Below are 22,867 nucleotides of genomic sequence, written 5' to 3' on the forward strand. Positions count from 1 at the left end.
GATAACTTTATAAATAATTAACTTAATACCACTTATTTATTTAATTAAAATAATTAATTAGTCATCCTCATAAAATATTCATTATTTTGGACAACCTAATTAATTAAATTAATTAAATCAAATTGCCTCCAAAATGGGGACATGACAAAGGGATCTAATTTGCAGCTGTCAATCCCATCTGCAACAGATGGTGCTAACATATCCCATAATGGATGGTACGAAACTGGAGCCAACCCGCACTGACATGAAACCAAGCCCTCTACCTGTGGGTCAAAAAAAAAGTGATGAGCACTCCGCAGTGTAATGCCGATAAAAACTCCCAATCCTTGTCAAGGGCTCATCATCATCAAATTGGGAATCAGAAGATTGCTCCAATCTCAGACTCTGAACTATTCGTCGAGAAGGATCTTGGGCAACCCTCTCAGCAAACCCAACCTCGAAATCCCTATGGGGAAGCATAATAGATAGAGTTTCTACAATCTTTCCCACCAACCTCTAAATAGCATGAGAGCCTTAGATAAGAGTACCCTCAGACACTCTGTAAGAATCCTCCCTTACATCTAAACTCTCCAATAGATACTCCATGAAGGACTTTGTGGAGTAGAAATTATATCAGGAAGCATCAACCTGCTCCCCTGCGACCCACAGCTGATCCCTTTGAAAATGTGGCACTGCCAATTGTCCAATGCTATCAGCTGTATAAGATGATGAAATAAATTCACTTTCAGTAGAAGGAATCAAATCAACACGAGAGCCCAACTCCCCTGATACTCTCATCTCATCCATATCTACTGCACCCATATCCTGGACGGATGTGTCGGCCACATCATCACATCCATCATCCCCAACCGTAGAAGCAAACTCACCACCAACCACAATATGCAACTGAAATGGATTTGGGGCTGGTGTGGTCCGAACATGCTCCAACTCCACGGTCACCTCATCCAATCGTGACTGTGACTCTTGAAGAGCCCACTGAGTACACTAAAGGGAGTCCACAGTCACCTCAAGCTCTTGGGTGAGCTCCACCACCTCCTACTCTTTCTCTAACAATGTCTCATGACAGGTGCTACCCCACTCCAGAAGGTAATCTCGGTCAACAACTAGCTGCGAGTAATTATGCTTCAGGATCCTGATATCCTCTCGAAGCGCATGAACCTTTGCTAGAGAAAGAGTACTATCACCTTGCTCATCAGACATAGGAGCACCCCAACCAGATGTAGCTAGCATCTGATGGACAACATCATGATGCCCAAGAGCTGAAGAAATGTCACTATAACTCACCTTCAGCTGACTGGTCACATGATTTCTCTGTAACCCCTGAATCCTATGCAATCTCTCTGTCTCTCTAATTGCATTGTGATAGGAAACTGAATTAGAATTCTCACCACAAGATTGCTCATACGTGTGCCATCACCCTTGCACAACTCCTCATTCGAAGAAATGGAAGCCCTCACAATATCAATCTCCTCGCGTGTCTCAACTTCCACCTCAAACGTAAGATCATGTAAACATCGATCTTGGGACTCATCAAAAACCTCCTCGGAGTCATCACCCAATATCTGATAAGGGATATCATAACCGGTGTAGCTCATAGTATCTGCATCCACATCTGCCAACTTCATTGTAACACCTATATCACCAACATCATAGTTGGGTGACTCCATACATGCATTGGTCCCACCTAAGGAAGCAATTGCCTCTCATACTAGAGCAACACTATGATAACTCACATACAAATCTCCAATAATAATCCCCTCCTTGAAAGAGCCAAAAGTGTCAATAGTAACAACTACATCAACTGTCTCTACACTAGCTACAACAACTTTGGGAGCCTCAACCTACTGAAGCTCAATGCCGCTATCCACCAAGGGTACTAACACATCTATTGATCTCTGTGAAATGAGTCCATTATCAACACTGCGGATAAAGCTAGCAGGTGTCGTACTAAATATAGGTACATCGGCCTCAGGGACACCTTTTGGGGAAAACTCAAGCTTTCTTCCCTGCAACCTCAATGTCAGCCTTTTAAAGGCGGAAACCATATACCTCGCTGCCTCTCAATTGTCACGGGATCCGACAAGCCCTCTGCCAACCTTTGCTGATGAAACTTCAGTTTCTCCAAACTCTCCTACAAGGCATTCATTTTTACGCTAACTTCCTCATTACTCCACTAACTTCTAGAACTTTCTGTCCTCCTATGTTTGTCCATGGCTAGAAAATGCTAGAGTGCTGGTCACTCCAAAAACAACAACAAATCTGAAAATAAAATAACTTTCCTACCCCACAGGATGGCAGGAAACCGCTCTGATACCACTATAAAAACCCTCAATAGACTATATCCTTAACAAACATCAATTTGCTTTTGCTAATCAACAATTTGATATTTTGTCAAACATTTGGCAGGCAAATTATTATCACTCAATAAATAATGCTTTAAATTCACAGCCAGTTGCTCACAATTTTAATAGATTAAGTCTTTATCAATTTGGACAAATGAACACCACTAAACAATTCAAAAGTAATTCTATAATTGATGGCAATGCTACTAATATCCAATTTAAAAATTGACTTCTGAAAATTTACAAGAATGCAATAATGAACCTGGAAATTGACTTCTAATAGATGAAATATGGATTGTAGTTGTCAAGAAATAATCTAGTTTACTTCTAAGTTCAAAAATACATGCTTTTTGCTTATAATCGCAGGTGCTCTAAAACCTGATTGCTACCCTCCAATAATTGATTGCAACCTTCCACAAAGTCTGAAATCGCTGCCAAATACAGGGACAACAACCATAGTAGATTCCTCTTTAGCCACGCCAAACAATAGACAATAATGGCATTCCAAATCACAAATTCTCCAGCCACAATGAAATTCCCAGGTACAGTACATAATAGTCGGGAAATACTATACTTTAATTAAGACAATTCTCAAAATTAATTCAAAATACCTCAGTTGTGAATTACCAGGCACTTCTTTATTCCAAACCCTTATACCATAGAAAGGGCAAAGAAATCAACAAACTCAGAAACTCTTCACAGGCAACAAAAGAAAATAATCAATCGGATGCTTTACTCATCAAATGGGCTCATATTTATAATCTCCAAATGGCACAAAATTTTTCAAATGAACTTCACCTAAGAAGCTTCCCACACACAACATTAAAACATAATAAAGTGCCATTATAAACTAATTTATTAATTGTTTTTGGCTCCAAAAATGACCTTTTCCATCATAACTTCAAATTCTAACATGTAAGGCCATTGTTTTTTGTTCCCATGATTTAAAACTTTTTGTCCTGGTTCCAACAAGCTGTGATACTGAGGTGACCAACCAACAAAACTATCAAAAATAGCAACCTCAGTGTATTTATATGAATAATAATAATAATTCGCCCGCCTTGCGAAAACAACTGAAGAGGCATCAGAATCAAAATTTGACAACACTAAAGTGATCTTGATGATGAAAGATGATGAATGAGCCTAACGGGGTGACTTACTATATATAGACGCTCCCTCCAAGATTCTTGGAGCTCAAACTGAAAGCCCAAAATAGAAACTGAGAGCATCTTCCAAATCCTTTAACTCAACTAAGCTCATCGAAACCAATAGATTGACTTACTATAAATAGTAAGTCACTCAAACAGAGCCAAAACATACCATACGTTGCTGGAAAGCCTATAACCACACAACTGAGACCCTCAAATCCCATTGTCAATGCACGAGGGTTGCGATGGTGAACTGACCTAACCAACTGCAGGAACTTGCTAAAAATGGTGACATTACAAAAATTTGCCTCTAGGTGTAGAAGCCTTTAAGTTTCGGGCTTTCTTCATGGCTTCCTACAGTGAGGGTGGGTCTATTGACTTAACCCAACCCCTAAGTGGATCAGCGAGACCCTCAATGAAAAGCATAACCCTCAATGGAGAGATACTAAACCATGGTACCACCAATCATGTGCAATTCCATCAAGGTGTAGAACAACAAATATGATGGTGTCATCAGTCATAGGGCACAAAGTGAGGTAGGTATCGAGCTTGTGAACCCAAGCTCTAGTAATCACTCTACCACTCCCATCACAACGAGCCAATGCCATCTTACTAGCTAGTTGTTGAAGCTGAGTTCCTACGTTGTTGTCTATTAGTAGCATGCCTACTTCTAGAATACTCCCGCTTCTGTGTCAGATATCTGTCAAAACTCAAATTATCCTTTAGTGCTTGAGGTAGAGCATCCCACTCATTGAAGTGGGCCATAACATCATCAATAACGGGTGCTGCCTCAGAAGTGGTACTAACTGTATCCAACTCTGGTCTCAAGAAAGTGGGTTTTTGTGGTTTGTCGTGAGCACTAATATAACCTATCCTATCCACCTTATGATCCATCCTAATACAGTCCTCAACCCCATGTCTTTCATTAGCTCTAGGCCCCTCATCCACTCATGACCTATGGGAACCAACTGAAATGTCACAAACTCTCTCTCTACTCCGGCCCCATTGTAAAGCTAACTGTTGTAGGGTGTTAGACAACTGTTACAGTACACCTGTCATCTGCTGTTGTCCAGCCACAATATTCCTAAATGTCTTCATGGCTTATCTATCAACCTCAGCATCGGTAGCCCGAAGTCCAATACCAACAGATTGCCAATAGAACCAAATTGAATCTTAGGCTCTCCTTCTTTACGAGGAGAATTATGACCCCTACAGTTATAGTGCATACCCAACACAAATTGTCGGTTACTATCCATTTCACTAAATGTGGAGCCAAACAAATACACTCAACTCTTGAACAAATCATTGATAAAATAGAGCCCAATTCCTATAGGTTGGCAGGAAACCACTCTAATACAATTGTAAAGACCCGAACTAGCCTCTAACTGTGATACTCAAGTGTAACTTGTTTTCTTTTTGAATTATAATGTTTTTCTAATTTTTTGATGATTTTTGGATTTTGAGTAAAGCGTTTGCTTAAAAGAAATAACAAATATCTATCTGAAATTCACACCATAGTTAATCGAAATATTAAATGATTTAATTTAATTGCTCGCACAAACCAAGAAACAGGCAATATCAAATGAACCTGATTATTGAAAGTGTATTGCAAAATTTTTTTGTTTGAACATGTCCCGAGGCCAAATGCTTAAGCTGATTCCCCAATTATGCTGAAGACAATCCAATAAAAGACCACAATAATGTCGAGTGCGGAAAATGACCCTCCAGGGAAAATCGCAGGTGGTTTAAAACGCAAGCCTTTAATTTGGTCACGTGGTTGGAGGTGGGGTTCCAATGTGGTTGGTAGTAAATCGCAGGTCCAATTATTAATGCCGCACAACCCTCTAGTAGATAATTTCGGCTCAGAACTATCCTAGAAGCAATTACCAAATGAAATGCTACCTCTAGATGCAAATCGGCAATCCTCTAAAGCCACAATTCGAATATCCTTGCAGTCACTAGTATGAAGAGAAATTCAATCCTCTTCACAATTCAGACAATAATTTTAAAACAATCTCCAAGACACAGTATGAATAGTAGGAGAAATGCAAATCGTTATACCTCAACAACGATTTGCAACAACTCACAGAACAATTCTCAAGAATTCTCAAAAAACCCTTAGCCAGATAATTAGATGATAAAATATAATAGTCAAGAAATCTCACATTCTCTCAAGAAGTCATATTTATAATGCAATTTTAGCCAATTAGCTTCACCCACACACCTTTCACTTACAAACAACTTTCTAATATAAAGTCTCGTCACTTTATAACATAAACCACAATAATAGTTAAGTGTGCATTAAATACTCATCAAATTCTATCATTCTCAAAATAAATATGATTCCAACAAATAATCCATCATGAGATCGAGAGCCAAAATGCTAGGCCACCACCCAGCCTGAATTGCTAAACCAAATATAGAAACTGACCAAAAGTGACTTACTAAAATTAGTAAGTCCCAAAATAGTAATTCCTAGACAAACACCCCCAAATCTAAATGTCAGCTCACGAGGGTTTCACTGATGTGCTGATAAAACCATACTCTAGAAACCTGCTAAATCGGGGACATTAAAGATTAGCTACCTCAACAAACAAATGGAGATCCCACGATTCCATACAATAAAAATATTTGCACCTGGAAACCACCATTGAGAAAACCTAGTATTTGGCGTGTTCTTCTAGTTTACTTGGTGGCTGTGTTGTTACGCTGTGGTGTTACCAATATATACGGACGTGATTGAATAATGACCATTGGGAAATCGGTAAAATTTTGCTGCTGTAGCAGAATTATCTCACATTAATCGAATTCATGTATAGGCATTATCTTTCGACTCTTCACCAAGTTTCAGATAATTCTCAAGGAAACTATATCTTAATTGTCTTCTATTTAATCATTAAGCGGGGCTTTTAGATATATTAGATATTGTTCAATATTGCTAGGATTTTGTTACCATGTTAGTTTGTAACAACTAGTTTATTCTCTCAGTTGGTTTATACCTGTGATGTTACCTGGATCTCATGGTGCAATAGTCATTGATCCATGATTTTATCTTGTTATGGAGTCTTACATTTTCTTTTCTGTTGTTGTTTCATACAGCTTCCTACACAGTTCTACACGGCCATGGTATGAACATGTTTTTTTTTAAGATGTGTTAGTATTGTTGTTGGTTTTTAAAAAGTTTTGAAACATGGCAATGTCTAATTTGTCTGCTATTTCTGCAGTTATACACTGTCACCACTATGGCATTGCTTTCACAGGCTTTGTATTACAATTACGTGTACAAGAGGGAGGGAGCAAAGATCACAAGCTTCCTTTCATGGTTTGGAACCAAAAGAGAGGCATTTCACTTTAAGGTATGGTATGATAAATTAAAAAATGATTAAAAAGCTTCCTTTAATTGCAGCTTTCCAGAATTGCAATTTTTTTCTTTTTTCTTTAGCAACCATTTGTCTGTGCACCTTTGGCAGAATGAAATTTATGTTCTCGCAGAGGCAATCTTCTGGAAATTTAGTCCTGTTTTCTTCGATATTTGCATAGTCCAACATTTTGTGCATATGCCTTTGATGAAATGAGATTTTTCGTTTAAAGATGCTTTATAATTTATTTCTCTGATTTGCTATCAAGCTTCAATGCTTTCTTATGTGTAACTATATCCTATAAGTTTTTATATCAAATTGATCTTGATGTACTGGGAACATTTAGTTTGTTGAGCAATATAGATTTCTACTTGTAAATAGTTTGACAAAGCTTTGATAGTTGTAGGATTGATAGTTTGGTGATTAGAGGATTCACACTTTATGTGCTGGTATATCATAGTTCTTTGTAGATCATGATTACAATGTTGGATTGCTTGATGCCTTCCTTGATTGTGTGAGGAGTTTCCTTTGGAATGTGATTTTATTGGTTGCAAAGTGGGATGCCTCTATGTTCCAATATGTACTATCCTTGATTGAAAGTACACGAATAAAGTTCGGGTAACTTGGAACAATGAAAATTTGGTCAAAGTAGATTTGTTAGGCAAAGTATTGAAACCCCTTTTACATTGAGTAGTTTAATTTTCATTGTAGTAGTGACCAACCAATATTTGATTTTTATAGATGAAGGTTTTGATCAGCAACCCTCAAACATTGAGTGTCCCTATGGGAAGTACACCTTGACATTTGATTATTAACACAATACAAATAGCACTGCTTATTGTGTGTTAAAAAGACTAGACAGCTATAGAAAAGCATCCTATGGGTGTCAACTAAGGGCATGCAAGTAAAACATTAATATTAAAAGTGCTTATTTGTTTTTAATAGATGAATGAAGGTTTTCAGTGACCCTCAAACGTAGAGTGTCCCTATGGGAAGTACACCTTGACAAGCAGTTATTAACACAATACAAATAGCTCTGCTTATTGTGGCTGAGAGACTTGAAAACTATAGATATAAAGCATCCTTAGGATGTCAACTAAAGACATGCAAGTAAAACCACAATATGAAAAGTTGTTCTACGAGTGTGGTAGCTATAAAATTGAGATTATACCAGTGTCATGAGCCCTGAATGATGTACACACAATACAGATATATCTCTTAATGCATATAAAATCTATTTGAATAATAAAGTATTCTTTATCATACAATGGATGATAATTTATGTATTCGATACAAATAAAATAATTAAGAATACTATTTATGTAAACATCATTGCATATTTATCAAGGGAAGACATTACTTATCACTATACTGTGATATCACAATCCAACATTAATGTATTGTCACGAGCAATCATAGATACATATACAAAAGGATAATAAATTATTATGTAGACTAAATAATATTAATCTATGTAAGTGAACCAGTGATATAAAATAAAAAGGATTAATGATTGAATCCATATGTATTGGAAACAAATCCTATTAATTTACCTATAATATCATTATTTAATTATTTACTTAATATTCGTATCATAATCTGTGATTAGCTAACACACAATTTCCAAGACAAACTATATATAATTAAAGAAGCATGCAAGGAATCAGCGCACAAGGAAACATCACCCACACCATATAAATGAAGGAGCACACACATTGAATAAGGGAGAGAAAAATCATATAAAATAAAGAAGTTTAAGAAGGAAAAAGTAATAAGATATGTGGCAGCAAATAAGACAGAAGGGGAAGTATTAATGGCTAAAGTGGTATGGCCTTGAATTTTATTCAAATATCCCCTTACATATACCAAATATGGAGAGTATAATAAAGACAAGAAAAGTGGTGTAATAGATTTAAGCGTAACTCATAAAGATATATAAGGTATTTTATTATTATCTTTATTTATTCTCTTATATGAAAATAGAGATTATGATTAAAAATAAATAAATGTAATAATGAATTAAATATATATATATATATATATATATATATATATATATATATATATATATATTATATATATATATATATATATATAGTTAAACATTCATTTATGTAATTAGAGATATAAATACACATATATAATTCTTAAAGGATTAAAATACATATAAACAATGTTATTCATTGTATAAGGGATACTTGATATGTTAATTAGAGATTAATATATTTTTTATAAGGAATAGATTGATCTAAATTTTAATAATGTGAGTATGAGAGATTGATAATCTCCATTTGACTGACACGACTATATGATTAATATAACGTTGTAATGTGAGATCAATGAGATCTCCATCTGACCGACATGCCTAAGACTAAGGAATCTCTATAATGTTGGTACGTGAGATTAATGATCTCCATCTAATTGACATGCTTGAGATTTTCATCATCTCGTTAATGTTAATATGTGAGATTGATGTAATCTCTATTTGACTGACATGCCTAAGATTGATGTGCCAGAGTATTCTGATGATGTCAACATATGCATATGTGAGTGGCCTTGGATAGAGGATGTCTCGTCCAAGAAGAATCTTAAGGGTTGCGCTCTAGGGAAGACGGTGGAATAACTAAGGGTTAGGAAACCTGATCTGGAGACATCTTTAAGGTTGGGTTCAAGATAGAGGGTAGAATAGTATAATTAAATTTATTATTGTTTAAGTACGAACATTTTTTTGCAGGTATTACTTGTCTCAAACTAACCCTAATAGTGGGGATATTACAACCAACAAACTACACTATTACAATGATATCAAACGGTAGAGAAAAAGAAATCTATAGTGTGAAGGACCATGATGTGATGGAGACTTAGGGGGTCCATGGATTTATATCCTACCCAACTTAAGTTCTTCATTCCAAACCATGTTGACATAGCAACTAATTCTTTGTCCAACATCACCACTTGCCTTTCTTTATTTCCAGTTGCCTGTCTAGTAAGGCAATTCACAACTGTTTATTGTTTCTCATTCGAAATATATTGATAATATTAAATTGCATCAATGGCTAGTTAAAATTCAAATATGTAGATAATGCACTTTGGTTCAAGAGGCATAACTAAACATGTTCACATGTGGGCATAACTCATTTATACAACCATGAGAAGTCCTTTGTGTAAATTTGCAACCAAAGGAGCTTGGAAAATGTTCGTAGTCTACAACATTTGCCAAATGATTTATAGAAATTAAGGACACGAGATCAGCAAATGAAATTAGGTACTTGTTGTAGTTAAAGCTTCTACAACAGACAATTGGATCCTCAAAAGTGACCTGATCCATGAAAATATCCAATAAATGCTGAACTGCCTATTAAATTTATAAAATTGAATCTATGGAATCTGATGGGGAGAGACCACAGCCAACCATGATCAATATTAGATGGCGACTAGTTGCCAATGGTCAATAGGAAGAGTATTTGCCGAACATGGAGCAGGAGATGTCATATCGAACTAATATTTGTCGGATTGCCAAACTGTGAGATGATACTAATAAATCAATGGCTGGTGCAAATGGGAAGGTGCTAAAGTGGAGGGAGCTTAAAAAATTCTTAAATAGAGAAGGTAGATTGAGGTAGGGCCTATTAGTATTGGTAGCAATTCTAAGGAATTCCAAGATGGTTGAGAAAAAAGAGGTGTGAACAACCAATGTAGTTGATGGAATGGTGAATAGATTGAGGAAACAAAGTTGCAGCAAATGCTTCCTAATACAAATCTAGTGGGGAAACAATGCAGATTTTTTTTACAATAATAACTACTACATAATTAGAAACACATACACAAGGAGATCATAACATGTGTAAAGATTATACCATATAACACACAATATATTTTGGTGAAAACTCTTTTGAGAGAAAAACCCCACACTTCAAAAGAACAATACTTTGTATTATTGAAATAATAGTTACTATAAAAATATAGGTACACCAATACTACTTCAATAAGACTATTTGACAATCAAACACTCTGAATTAGTGTTACTTGGGAATGTATTTTTAGCATAATTTAACCCATCCCGTAAATGAGGACGTCTTGGAATCTTAGAAACTTTTGGAGACCTATTCTTTGGCTGTCCCATAAAATTAATTTAAAAAAAGTTTTGAGTTTTGATAGTTTGTTTGATTTCAGCTCTCATGTGGACTCTCAATTTAAATATTTAACACAAATATTATATTTCAAGATCCTATAATGTATATAATCTTGCTTTATCCATGTTTTCATAAGAATATTTAAAATTTCCTGTGAACATTGCTCATACATGCCTCCCGTGTCATTCCCATGTGTAATGTGCACTTGGCTCATGAATTCGAATTCTTGTGAACCTCTACCATCACTCATATCCTTGCAAATATTAATGGAAAATCATAGATGACATCTCTCTTGTTGAACTGCTTGTGTGTGTGTGTGTTAGGAAATTAGAGGTAGAAAAATAGACATTTAAATAGTCACTCTAGGTCACTTCCGTCAATCTTCATTCATAGTTTCCAAGAAATATTATATCACATTGCTCCTAAATTCAAGCATAGAACTTGTTTTAGACATCCATGAACTGAAAGTTAAGCAAATTGGGCCCGATTGCAAGTATGTCTCCCTTAAAAAAGGAATCTAACAACAACTAAAGTCATTGGCTTCGGTTTGGTGGTAGCACACAACCTCTGGTTGACATTGAGGAAATGGACCATTTGGAATTTGTTAAAGAAGCAAGGTAGATCAACTTGAAAGGGCATAACCTCCCTTTTTCTCTCGACCTTTTTGCAAAATGCTCATTTCTTAGTGACTAGCTTGACAAGAATCTCTTCCGTTGTTTCTTTTCAATTGTTGATTGTTTCTACATCCTCAAGTCTAAGAGTAAATTGTTTCCACTTCTACAAACATCTTCCTTGATGAAGATCTCACCAAATCAAAGGTTACCAAGAACTTGTGGCAGCTGCAAGACACAACAAAAAATGGCCAATCATTAGGAACCTTAAGGCTATTATTAGAGATTTGTTTCCTCTTGGTTAGGAATCTTAGTCTCATGTTGCTATAGCCAAATACGGTCACATTGCAATTGACAAGAGGGGAACATAAAGGTAGAAACTCACAAGTCAATGCTAGAATGTTAATGGGACTCTATGGTCTATGTCGAGTTTACTTCATGATTCTTTTGGGATAGCCAAACTGCTCTTTATTATAGAGACTCATGAGAGCTTCACTTGTCCTCTTTTGGGTCTCACCAAATTTCACTGGTTGTCAAGTTATAGGGATGAAACTAGGAAATTGAGTGGGGGGGGGGGGGGCGGGTAGGGCCTCAAGTGGGGTCACTTGCCTCATCAAATTGTATTTGGGATCAAACCTCTATTGTCTTTTTTGATATTTTTACTAGATTTCTGTAAATGCATGTTTGTAGTGTTGTCATGTGCCTGAGAGACACTTTCATTTTCATTTGTTATGTTCCTTCATTTTCTTTGTATGATGTACACAATGTTGATCCCTACATTTCTTTATTTAACATCTGCCATTTCTCTATAGCTAAGGATTTCAATGCACAAACCAAATTTATTTAAACCCCCTACACAACCAGGCTATGTGCACTATGTCCACTGGGGATACAAACCCTACTGATATGGGGCTTCAAAGATCCTCCACTAATGCCTTGAGACCCCTCATGAAGTATGAATCTCATCTTCTTTAGCTTTGCGAGTCTTTAGATTTAGTGATTTTGAATGACCTTTCTAGCTTCACCTACAACCTCATGGTGGTGGAATATGTTGAGTCTAACCTTCCCCAAATTTCCTATTAATCACTTCTCCATCAACCCCATTCCCCTTGTTGACTATGCTTTCCAATCTACTCCTTCTGAACCCTCTACCCCCCTCCTTTGTCAGTGACCTTTCCTCATGTACCTTGTTTTTCTTTGACAGCGGCGACCAAAGCCATTTTGACTACCATCTCAAACAACTTCTTCCATTTGAATCCCTTTCCTCTCTGAAATGCACTAAAACATGTTTGAATCTATTCGGCTACTATTTGAGAGGTTTTTCTTCTATCTTTCCCTCATCACACCAACTTGTTGTGCCCCCTCCCTAAGATAAAGAACACTTGTCCCGTGAGCAAGTGGTATGATAATGATTGTAAGTCCTTCCATCACATCATGCACTCCGCTTTCACCCATTGCCTTCCGTCTTACATCTCACTAAAAAGTCATTGCCATACCCTCTGCCACAAGTAGTGTCTCTTCATCGACCAATGCAGTAGAGCCTTTTGCGCCTCACTCACCCAATCCCTCAAGTTCTTTTGGCACACCCATTTCCCCCACAATTACCCCTAACTATGAAAAGCCCTGCTTTGGCTCTCAAATATTCTATGCGGAAGAATTGATTTCGTTTTTCGTTTTTTGAGATTTTGCAATTTTTGATACAATAGTATAGAAACAAAATAGAAGATATTGCAATTATTGAACTCAAATATTTGGATATTACGTAGGAAATATACAACTAAAAATTCCAAATTTTAATATCAAGTTAGATATTGAGTATTTTAAGAAAATGCCAACAACTGAGTTGATAAAATATTCCATATTATCTAAATCAACAATACCTAGAAAAATTAGAAGTTACAATTGATGAACTTATACGTAATACGTGCCTTGAAACCCTCTGAAAGAATTCTTCAACAAACAAATGTAGTTGCAGATATGGAGAACGTTGCTCCCAGAGTGCAAATAGCAAATAAGTTATAACGCCCAACATTAGATATAAATGGGCGCTTAACCAACTCCAAATTAACCAACACACAATTTGATATAAAATTTCCAGTGAATCCCTTAACAAATTCCTAAACAACATCTAGCAGCAAAAAAAAATTAAATTCCTCCTTAGCAATAGTTAATATAGCAGGAAAAATGACAAACTGTATACCCAACACAACTCGCCAAGCGATCTCGGAATAATTTTTAGAATTGAATACAATACTTCAGTTGTAGACCCCCAGCCCTTATACTTCAGCAAGGGCACAAAAATTCAGAACTTCAGAAATGTCACAAAGACAACAAAGAAAAATAATATTCAATGGGATGCTTTACTCATCAAATGGGCTCGTATTTATAATCTCCAAATGTTACAAGTTTCCCAAATGAACTCCACTTAAGAATCTTCATCCACACACTATTAAAATTTAATAAAGTATCATTATAATATAATTTATTAATTGCTTTTGGCTCCCAAAAATGACCTTTTTCATCATAACATAATATTTTGATACACAAGGCCGCTTGTTCTCATGCCCATAATTTAAAACTTTTCAACCTAGTTCCAACGAGGTATGATACTGTGTGACCAACATACAACACTAACAAAAATAGCAACCTCAACATATTTAGATGAATAATAACAATAATTCACGCATCTTGCCAAAACAATTGAAGAAGCATTAGAATCTATATCTAACAACACCATAGTGATCCTAACAAAGAGAGATGATGAATGAACCTGATGGGGTGACTTACAATAAATACACGCTCCCTCTAAGACTCTTGGAGCCCAAACGAGAAGCTCAGAATAAAAATTGAGAGCATCACTCAACTCTAATTGAATTGAGCTATTCAGAACCAATAGTTTACTTACTTTAAATAGTAAACCCCTCAAATGGAGCCAAAACATATTATAGGTTGTTAGAAAGCCTATAACCCCACATTGAGACCCTCAAATCCCATTACCAGCTGATGACGGTCGTGATGGTGAACTAACCAAGTCAACTGTAGGAGCTTGCTAACAATGGGGACATTACACAAACCCCCAAGTTGAATCATAGCCTATTGGGCTCCCAAACTTTTGTTGTCCATGATATCCTTGACCAACTCCCCATCCTTGTTACCCGTTCCCCTCATTGTCATCTTTTCACCTACACTAGCATCAAGAAAGGAGTTCAATCTTTGAATAGTAGTAGGGAAAAAGATGAGGAAGGCTTTGATGTAGGAGCATCCAGAGGTATAAGGGCAATCCTATGTCACCCAAAAAAATGTACTTAGACTTAGTTTCTATTTTATGTCTTTGCATTTTTGGATACCCATTTGGCTCAAATAAAGGTTCCAACTCTCATAGTTCAACTATCAGTGCATTTAAAAATCCCGAAAAAATAGGAGCATGCAATTTGACCATCATTTTGGTGACCTAGAAGGTGTGACTTGGCCAGATGAATGTAATCGAGATTTAGAGCATTCCAGAAAAAGAATCAGGTCAAAAGGCCCCACGGTTTGAAAGTTATTGCAGTTTTTCGGGTTTTGGAGACCCCCTAAGAATGCTTCAGAGTCAAGTTTGGGGCATTAAATGACCTCAAAAAGGGTCAAAAAATGGGGGACGAGCGAAGCTTGTCCATAGGGCTATAGAGCGCCTCGAGAGCTTTCCGAAAATGTAAACGGTTCGTCAATCAGAGTTACGGTTCAAAAGTTATGCCTCCCAGAAGTTCGGCTACCGTTTCTGGATTCTTCTAGAATTGCACTGACTTCTAACGCAGCTTCCGGAACCTTCTATCTTGTCGGTGGATGCCTACTAGCACTTTCTAGAATGTACTCCTAGTCCTTAACCCTCCGGGGTCTATTTAAGGAGATTTCTGGCATTGTAAAAGGCAGTTCAGATTGGAGCTTGAGAGGAGGTGCTAAAAGGAGAAATATTCTCCTGATTTATGCTATTGTAAGCCCACAAGGCATGTTTTGAGTTTATTTTCTCTGCACTGTTTGTACCAGCTTATTTTCTCAGTTAATATAATTTCCCCTTTCTATTGTGTCTATTCTATTGTTGGGTTGTGTCCCCATCAAGTGGTATCAGAGCGGGTTTTCCTGAGTGTGTAGACAGAGCGCCGACTGTGAGGCAGTTTGCACCAGGACTGTGTGGTTGTGGGTTCGAGTTAGAAGATGCCTCCACGAAGAGAGCGTGGTGGAAGGGCCAGAGCTGTTGATCCTGAGGAGGTTAGAGCCCTCCAGAGACAGGTACAAGCATTGCAAGAGGAGCTTCGTAGAGGAGCAAATATTGCCGCAGATGACAATAGTGAGGATGACAATGAAGAGGAAGTAATGGAAGTTGACGGGGAAGTTCTGAATCCTGTAGAGGAAAGGCTTTTTAGGGCCATTTCTAGGTTTGGGAAAAGACCTACAATTGAAGTGGGTATATTTTCGGGAAATTTGAAACCAGATGAGTTGATCGATTGGATCAATGAACTGGACGAATACTTTGAGTATGAGGATATAAGGGACCCAGATAGGGTTAAGTTTGCAAAGGCCAAACTAAAAGGCCATGCCAAAATTTGGTGGCAAGAGATTCAACTGGAAAGACTTAGAAGAGGAAAGGAGAAGATCACAAGATGGGATCGCATGGTGGACAAATTGAAGAAGCAGTTCATTCCTGTGGACTACGAGCTTGATCTGTTTAAGAAGATGCATGGGTTAAAGCAAGCAGGAAGATCAGTCCAAGAATATACAGAGGAGTTTTACCGACTCCTGATTAGAGCGGGGCATGCAGAAGCAAATAAGGAGAAGGTTGCTCGTTATATCAGCGGGTTACGACCTAGCATCCAGGAAGAACTAAGTTTGGTAAGAATGACCAGCGTTGAAGAAGCATACCAGTTTGCCCTACGAGTTGAAGAGAAGCTGAGTAAAAGGTTTGAAGGAAGACAAAGAGGGCGCGGTCAAGGAGGAAGGGGAAGCGGTAGATCATCTGGAGGCCGCAATGAAACTCAAAAGAAAAATGAAGATGAGGGTACTAGCAGGAACCAGAGGAATGAGGGTTTCAACCGCTCCCGTGATCAAGACTTTGGAAATCAAAGAGGAAGAGGTAGAGGACGTGGGCAAGGAAGAGGAGGCTTCCGTGGTACCTGTTTCCATTGCAATGAAGAAGGTCATCGTGCCTTTGAATGCCCTCAACGACAAGGAAGGACAGATAGGAGAGCTGAGGGCCAAGCTAGGGTTGCTCATGTGGATGAGGATGCACAATCATCACATTCAGAGGATGCAGAAAGAGGAGAGACCTTGGTAAATGAAAGAGTCCTACTAAGTGGTGAAAATGAACTAGGACAACGGAGGAGCTTGTTCCGTACCAGATGCAAGTGTGAGGATAAATGTTGTGATGTGATCATTGATGGTGGTAGCACTGATAACTTGGTATCCGAAGAGATGGTCTCTAAGCTGAAGCTCAAGAGGGAGAAACATCCCCAGCCCTATCGGATTTCTTGGGTAAAAGATGATCATAAGGTCCTGGTAAGTGAACAATGTTTAGTAAAATTCAAAATTGGGAGTTACCATGATGAAGTTCTTTGTGATGTTATTTCGATGGATGTTTGCCATCTATTGTTGGGTAGACCATGGCAGTTTGATAGACATGCAATACATGATGGACATGCAAACACATACTCTCTGATAAAGGATGGAGTTCGCCACAAATTGAAGCCCATGAAAAAGGAAGGTGAAAAGGTATGTAGCAGTGCTAGGATTTGTCTTGTTGATGGAAGGAAGTTTTTAGATGGCATGAAACATCAGCGCATGTGCTATGCTTTGATTCCTAGAAAAGATAAAGAAGGTAGTAGTGAAATACCATTTGAAGTTTCAGATTTACTAGGAGAATTTGGAGATATTATCTCTGATAATGTTCCAGATGGATTGCCACCAGTAAGGCAAATCAGTCATCAGATAGATCTGATTCCAGGAGCTAGTTTGCCTAACAAGGCTGCTCACAGGATGACTCCTACTGAAATAGAGGAGCTAAATAGACAGGTTCAGGAGCTGTTGAGGAAGGGCTTGATTCGAGAGAGCCTGAGTCCATGTGCAGTACCTGCAGTACTTGCACCAAAGAAGGATGGAGAGTGGAGGATGTGTACAGATTCTCGAGCTATAAATAGGATAACCATCAAGTACCGATTTCCTTTACCAAGGATGGATGATCTTATGGACTGCTTGAGTGGAGCTCAGTACTTCACAAAGATAGATCTGAAGAGTGGCTATCATCAGATACGGATTCGAGAAGGAGATGAGTGGAAAACAGCCTTCAAGACCAAGGAGGGTCTTTATGAGTGGTTAGTCATGCCCTTTGGATTCACAAACGCCCCAAGCACCTTCATGCGGCTCATGAATGAGGTACTTAAGAAGTTCTTGGGAAAATTTGTTATTGTCTATTTGGATGATATTTTAATTTTCAGCAAGACTTTGGAAGAACATTTACTGCATATTCGTAGTGTCTTTGAAAGGCTAAGGGAAGAGAAACTGTTAATTAATCTAAAGAAGTGTGTCTTTGCAAAAAGGGAGTTAGTGTATTTGGGATTTGTTATATCACCTGAAGGTCTCAAAATGGATCCAGAGAAGGTAAAAGCCATCTTGGAATGGCCTACTCCAAGGTCTGCTACTGAGGTAAGATCATTTCATGGTCTGGTTAGTTTTTACAGAAAGTTTATTAAGAATTTCAGTGGCATATGTGCACCTCTAACTGATACAATAAGAGGGGATAGAAAAGAGTTCAAATGGACTGCAGCAGTCGCGAGAAGTTTTGAATTGCTGAAGAAGAAGGTGACTGAACAGCCTGTGTTGGCACTTCCAGATTTTAGAAAAGTATTCCAGGTGGACTGTGATGCTAGTGGTAGCGCTATTGGGGCTGTATTAAGCCAAGAAGGTAAGCCTATTGCATATTTTAGTGAAAAATTGAATGATGCAAAGAAGAAGTATTCTGTTTATGATCAAGAGTTCTATGCAATAGTTCAGGCCTTAAAGAAATGGAGGCATTATTTATTGCCAAAGGAATTTGTTTTGTATACTGATCATCAGGCATTACAGTACCTAAATAGCCAAGGTAAATTGAATCAGAGGCATATGAAGTGGGTAGAATTCTTGCAGAGTTATACATTTGTGTTAAAGCATAGAAGTGGAAAATCTAACAGGGTTGCAGATGCATTAAGTAGGAGACAATTGTTGCTTACAACAATGCAGGTTGAAGTAGTTGGGTTTGATGAACTCAAGAATTTGTACCCCGAGGATCCTGATTTTGCTGAAGCATGGAAATCTTGTAAAGAACCTGTTGCTGTAGATAGAACCAAGTGGTTAGACTATTTGATTCAGGATGGCATGTTGTTCAAAGGTAGTCAATTGTGCATTCCAAGGAGTTCCATGAGGGAAAATCTGATTAAGGAGAAACACAGTGGAGGGATGGCAGGACATTTTGGTCGGGATAAGACCATTGCCATTCTTAGAGAACATTATTTTTGGCCTCAAATTACACAGGATGTGAAGAAGTTTGTACAGAGTTGCCAAGTTTGTCAAGTGGCCAAGGGGTTTAGTCAAAATACTGGCCTATATCAGCCATTGCCTGTTCCATCAAGGCCATGGGAGGACATAAGTATGGATTTTGTTCTTGGATTGCCAAGGACCCAAAGGGGTAATGACTCAGTATTCGTGGTGGTTGATAGGTTCTCCAAAATGGCACATTTCATTCCATGCCACAAAACTCATGATGCTGTCCATATTGCAGATTTGTTTTTCAAAGAGGTGGTAAGACTACATGGTCTTCCAAGGAGTATAGTTTCTGACCGAGATACTAAATTTGTGGGGTATTTCTGGAGGACATTGTGGAAGAAGTTGAGAACAGACTTGAAATTCAGTTCCACACATCACCCACAGACTGATGGCCAAACAAAAGTGGTAAATAGAAGTTTGGGCAATTTGCTGAGATGTTTAGTTGGAGATAAGCCCAAGGGATGGGATTTGATTCTACCACAGGCAGAGTTTGCTTATAATAACTCTGTAAATAGGAGTACTGGAAAATCACCATTTCAAATTGTATATGGGAATAGCCCAAGGACTGCACCAGAATTGAGGAAGATAGAACAAGGGGAGAGAACAAGTGCTGAAGCTGAGGAATTTGCTGAACACATCAAGCGTCTACATGAGGAGGTTCAAGCACACATTATCAAGATGAATCAAGAGTATAAAGCTAGGGCTGATGCAAGGAGAAGACATAAGGAATTCCAAGTAGGGGATCTTGTCATGGTGCACTTACGAAAAGAGAGATTTCCAGTTGGTACTTACAACAAGCTAAAAATGAAGAAATTTGGCCCCTGCAAGGTTTTGAAGAAACATAACTCAGGAAATGCATATGAGGTGGAGCTGCCAGATGGTATTCACATTTCTCCCATTTTCAACATTGCAGATTTAACAGAGTATCATGATGATGGTGCAGATGAGGAGCTAGTTTTAGAGCCATGCCCAATTCCTGCTTCTCAGAAGGAGGAGATAGAAGACATTCTAGATCATCGTGTGGGTAGGAGTACCAGAAACAGGCAGTATGAAGAGTATTTGGTCAAATGGAAAGGACGACCGATCGAAGACTCAACTTGGATTTCAGCAGCTGAGGTTTCCCATTTGGGATTTCCTCTACCATCCATAAAGTGACAGGGTCACTTTTCAATCTACCCTGGGTGTCTGATGCAGGAGCATCCAGAGGTATAAGGGCAATCCTGTGTCACCCAAAAAAATGTACTTAGACTTAGTTTCTATTTTATGTCTTTGCATTTTTGGATACCCATTTGGCTCAAATAAAGGTTCCAACTCTCATAGTTCAACTATCAGTGCATTTAAAAATCTCGAAAAAATAGGAGCATGCAATTTGACCATCATTTTGGTGACCTAGAAGGTGTGACTTGGCCAGATGAATGTAATCGAGATTTAGAGCATTCCAGAAAAAGAATCAGGTCAAAAGGCCCCACGGTTTGAAAGTTATTGCAGTTTTTCGGGTTTTGGAGACCCCCTAAGAATGCTTCAGAGTCAAGTTTGGGGCATTAAATGACCTCGAAAAGGGTCGAAAAATGGGGGATGAACGAAGCTTGTCCATAGGGCTATAGAGCGCCTCGAGAGCTTTCCGAAAATGTAAACGGTTCGTCAATCGGAGTTACGGTTCAAAAGTTATGCCTCCCGGAAGTTCGGCTACCGTTTCTGGATTCTTCTAGAATTGCACCGACTTCTAATGCAGCTTCCGGAACCTTCTATCTTGTCGGTGGATGCCTACTAGCACTTTCTAGAATGTACTCCTAGTCCTTAACCCTCCGAGGTCTATTTAAGGAGATTTCTGGCATTGTAAAAGGCAGTTCGGATTGGAGCTTGAGAGGAGGTGCTAAAAGGAGAAATATTCTCCTGATTTATGCTATTGTAAGCCCACAAGGCATGTTTTGAGTTTATTTTCTCTGCACTGTTTGTACCAGCTTATTTTCTCAGTTAATATAATTTCCCCTTTCTATTGTGTCTATTCTATTGTTGGGTTGTGTCCCCATCAGGCTTCCAAGTGGAACTCTTCAAACATGGTATCATAGAGCTCGACTCCTTATTGATCTCTACAATTGCATGGTTTGCACAAATTTCACCCCATCTTGGTCGTGCCAAATCATTGATCTGATTCACAAGGTATGCCTTCCAATACTTATAGGATCATTACAAGACCATCATGGTTGACCATACTTTCTATAAACTTGATGCTAAGTTCACATTCAAGCTAGGGTATAGTCTGGCTTCAGATTGAATTGTCATATGACAAACCACATTTTGACTCTCTAGGCTATTATTGAGGATGCTCGTCACCACTTGTCAAAGGTTTATTACTACTTTGTGGATTTTCGAATGTATTTGATTTTGTGCCTAGCACGATCCTTTTCTAGGGACTTCATGACATTGGTATATCTGAGACTCTTCAAACCACTATGATGATTCTTCACAAGAATTTTTTGGGTCACATTAGGACCCTTCGCGGGGTTTGTGACTTTATTAGGAGAACTATTGGCAATAAGAAGGGAAGCCCTTTGTCTCCCACTTTGTTTGCGATATACATTAATGAGTTGGAGGCCTTCATTCTAGAGCACTCTTTGGTAGGGTATGATTCTCTTCTCCTCAAGTTCTTGTTTCTATCTCGCTCTTTGTTGTTGATGTTGTCCTCTTGGGCTCCTCTTTGGAGGTCTTGTAGAGACTTCTTGATAGTCTAGCATCATTTTGTGATTTGCAGCAGTTGACTATTAGTTTGGGTAAGTAGAAGGTGATAACCTTCAATAGTCTTAAGACCTCTCACCTTTATTTCTTTTTTAATGGAGTGGAATTTGAGATTTCTTCTTCTTACGCATATCTAGGGGTTAAGTTCTCTAGTCCTTGTTTCTACATTAGAAATACCCTCCAACCACACAACGAAAAAGGTTATGGCTCGTTGGCCCTTCTTGATAGAGTGCTTCCAACATCACTTCCATGACACCACATCCATGTTGACTTTATAAATAGTTTGATTAGACTGGTTGTTCTCTATGGCTTATTTGTTTGGGGGCCCTCATTATTGGAGTCAGATCAAACTTTAGTTGAGCGAGTGCAAGCTCTCCTTTTATGCATCATTAGGTCCAAATAGTGTACTCCACATAGTATTATTCTTGCTAAGGTTAGGGCTCACCCTTTCAGTCTTGGGGCGATCTTGTTTTGGTTTGGTTTTTGCACCCTCTTCGGGTTTTTGCTGATTCTTGTAAGGGGCATCATAGGTACCCCTTCCTTACCTATTTCTTTCCAAATCCTATTGACGATTCAATTTCTTTGGATCAGGTTTGTAGTTTGTACGCTCAGGTTGCAACCCTTGTTGGTTCTATCAGGATTGAGATGGACTGCATCCCCTTTCCAATACTCACTTGATGCCCTATAATAACCCCAACCGGTTATAACTTCATCAAACACCAAATTCTTGTATAATTTAGTTGTATTCAGTTGTTTGACATTTTGTCAAACACTTTGCAAGCAAGCTTTGATACTGTTGAATATATGATGTCTTCACAATATCATGATGTACAACAAATTGATCACAAATTTATTTAATTTTGGCCTTATAAGTTTTGCATAAATAAATACCAATGGCAATAAACAATTTTGAAATGATTCACACCAACCTCTGAATTCATTCATATATAGCAATATAATGAAAAGGGAATTTAATTGTTGGCTGATTGC

The 22,867-nt window shown here is 38.0% G+C and overlaps 1 protein-coding gene across 2 annotated transcripts in view; it reads left to right on the forward strand.

Moving 5' to 3' along the window:
• The window catches only part of LOC149537076 (vacuolar lysine transporter YPQ1-like), a 159,674-nt gene that overhangs the window by 99,059 nt on the left and 37,748 nt on the right, over positions 1 to 22,867 (forward strand). For both annotated transcript variants that reach the window (XM_089807036.1, XM_089807035.1), the window contains 2 exons: positions 6,590 to 6,616; positions 6,715 to 6,846. In XM_089807036.1, coding sequence (XP_089663162.1) covers positions 6,590 to 6,616; positions 6,715 to 6,846 — 159 coding nt within the window. The remainder of the gene's footprint in view (positions 1 to 6,589; positions 6,617 to 6,714; positions 6,847 to 22,867) is intronic.

The sequence above is a fragment of the Cupressus sempervirens genome, chromosome 10, assembly GCF_028749045.1.
Source record: "Cupressus sempervirens isolate cs-2001-9-10 chromosome 10, ASM2874904v1, whole genome shotgun sequence".
In the NCBI taxonomy this organism is placed as follows: domain Eukaryota; kingdom Viridiplantae; phylum Streptophyta; class Pinopsida; order Cupressales; family Cupressaceae; genus Cupressus; species Cupressus sempervirens.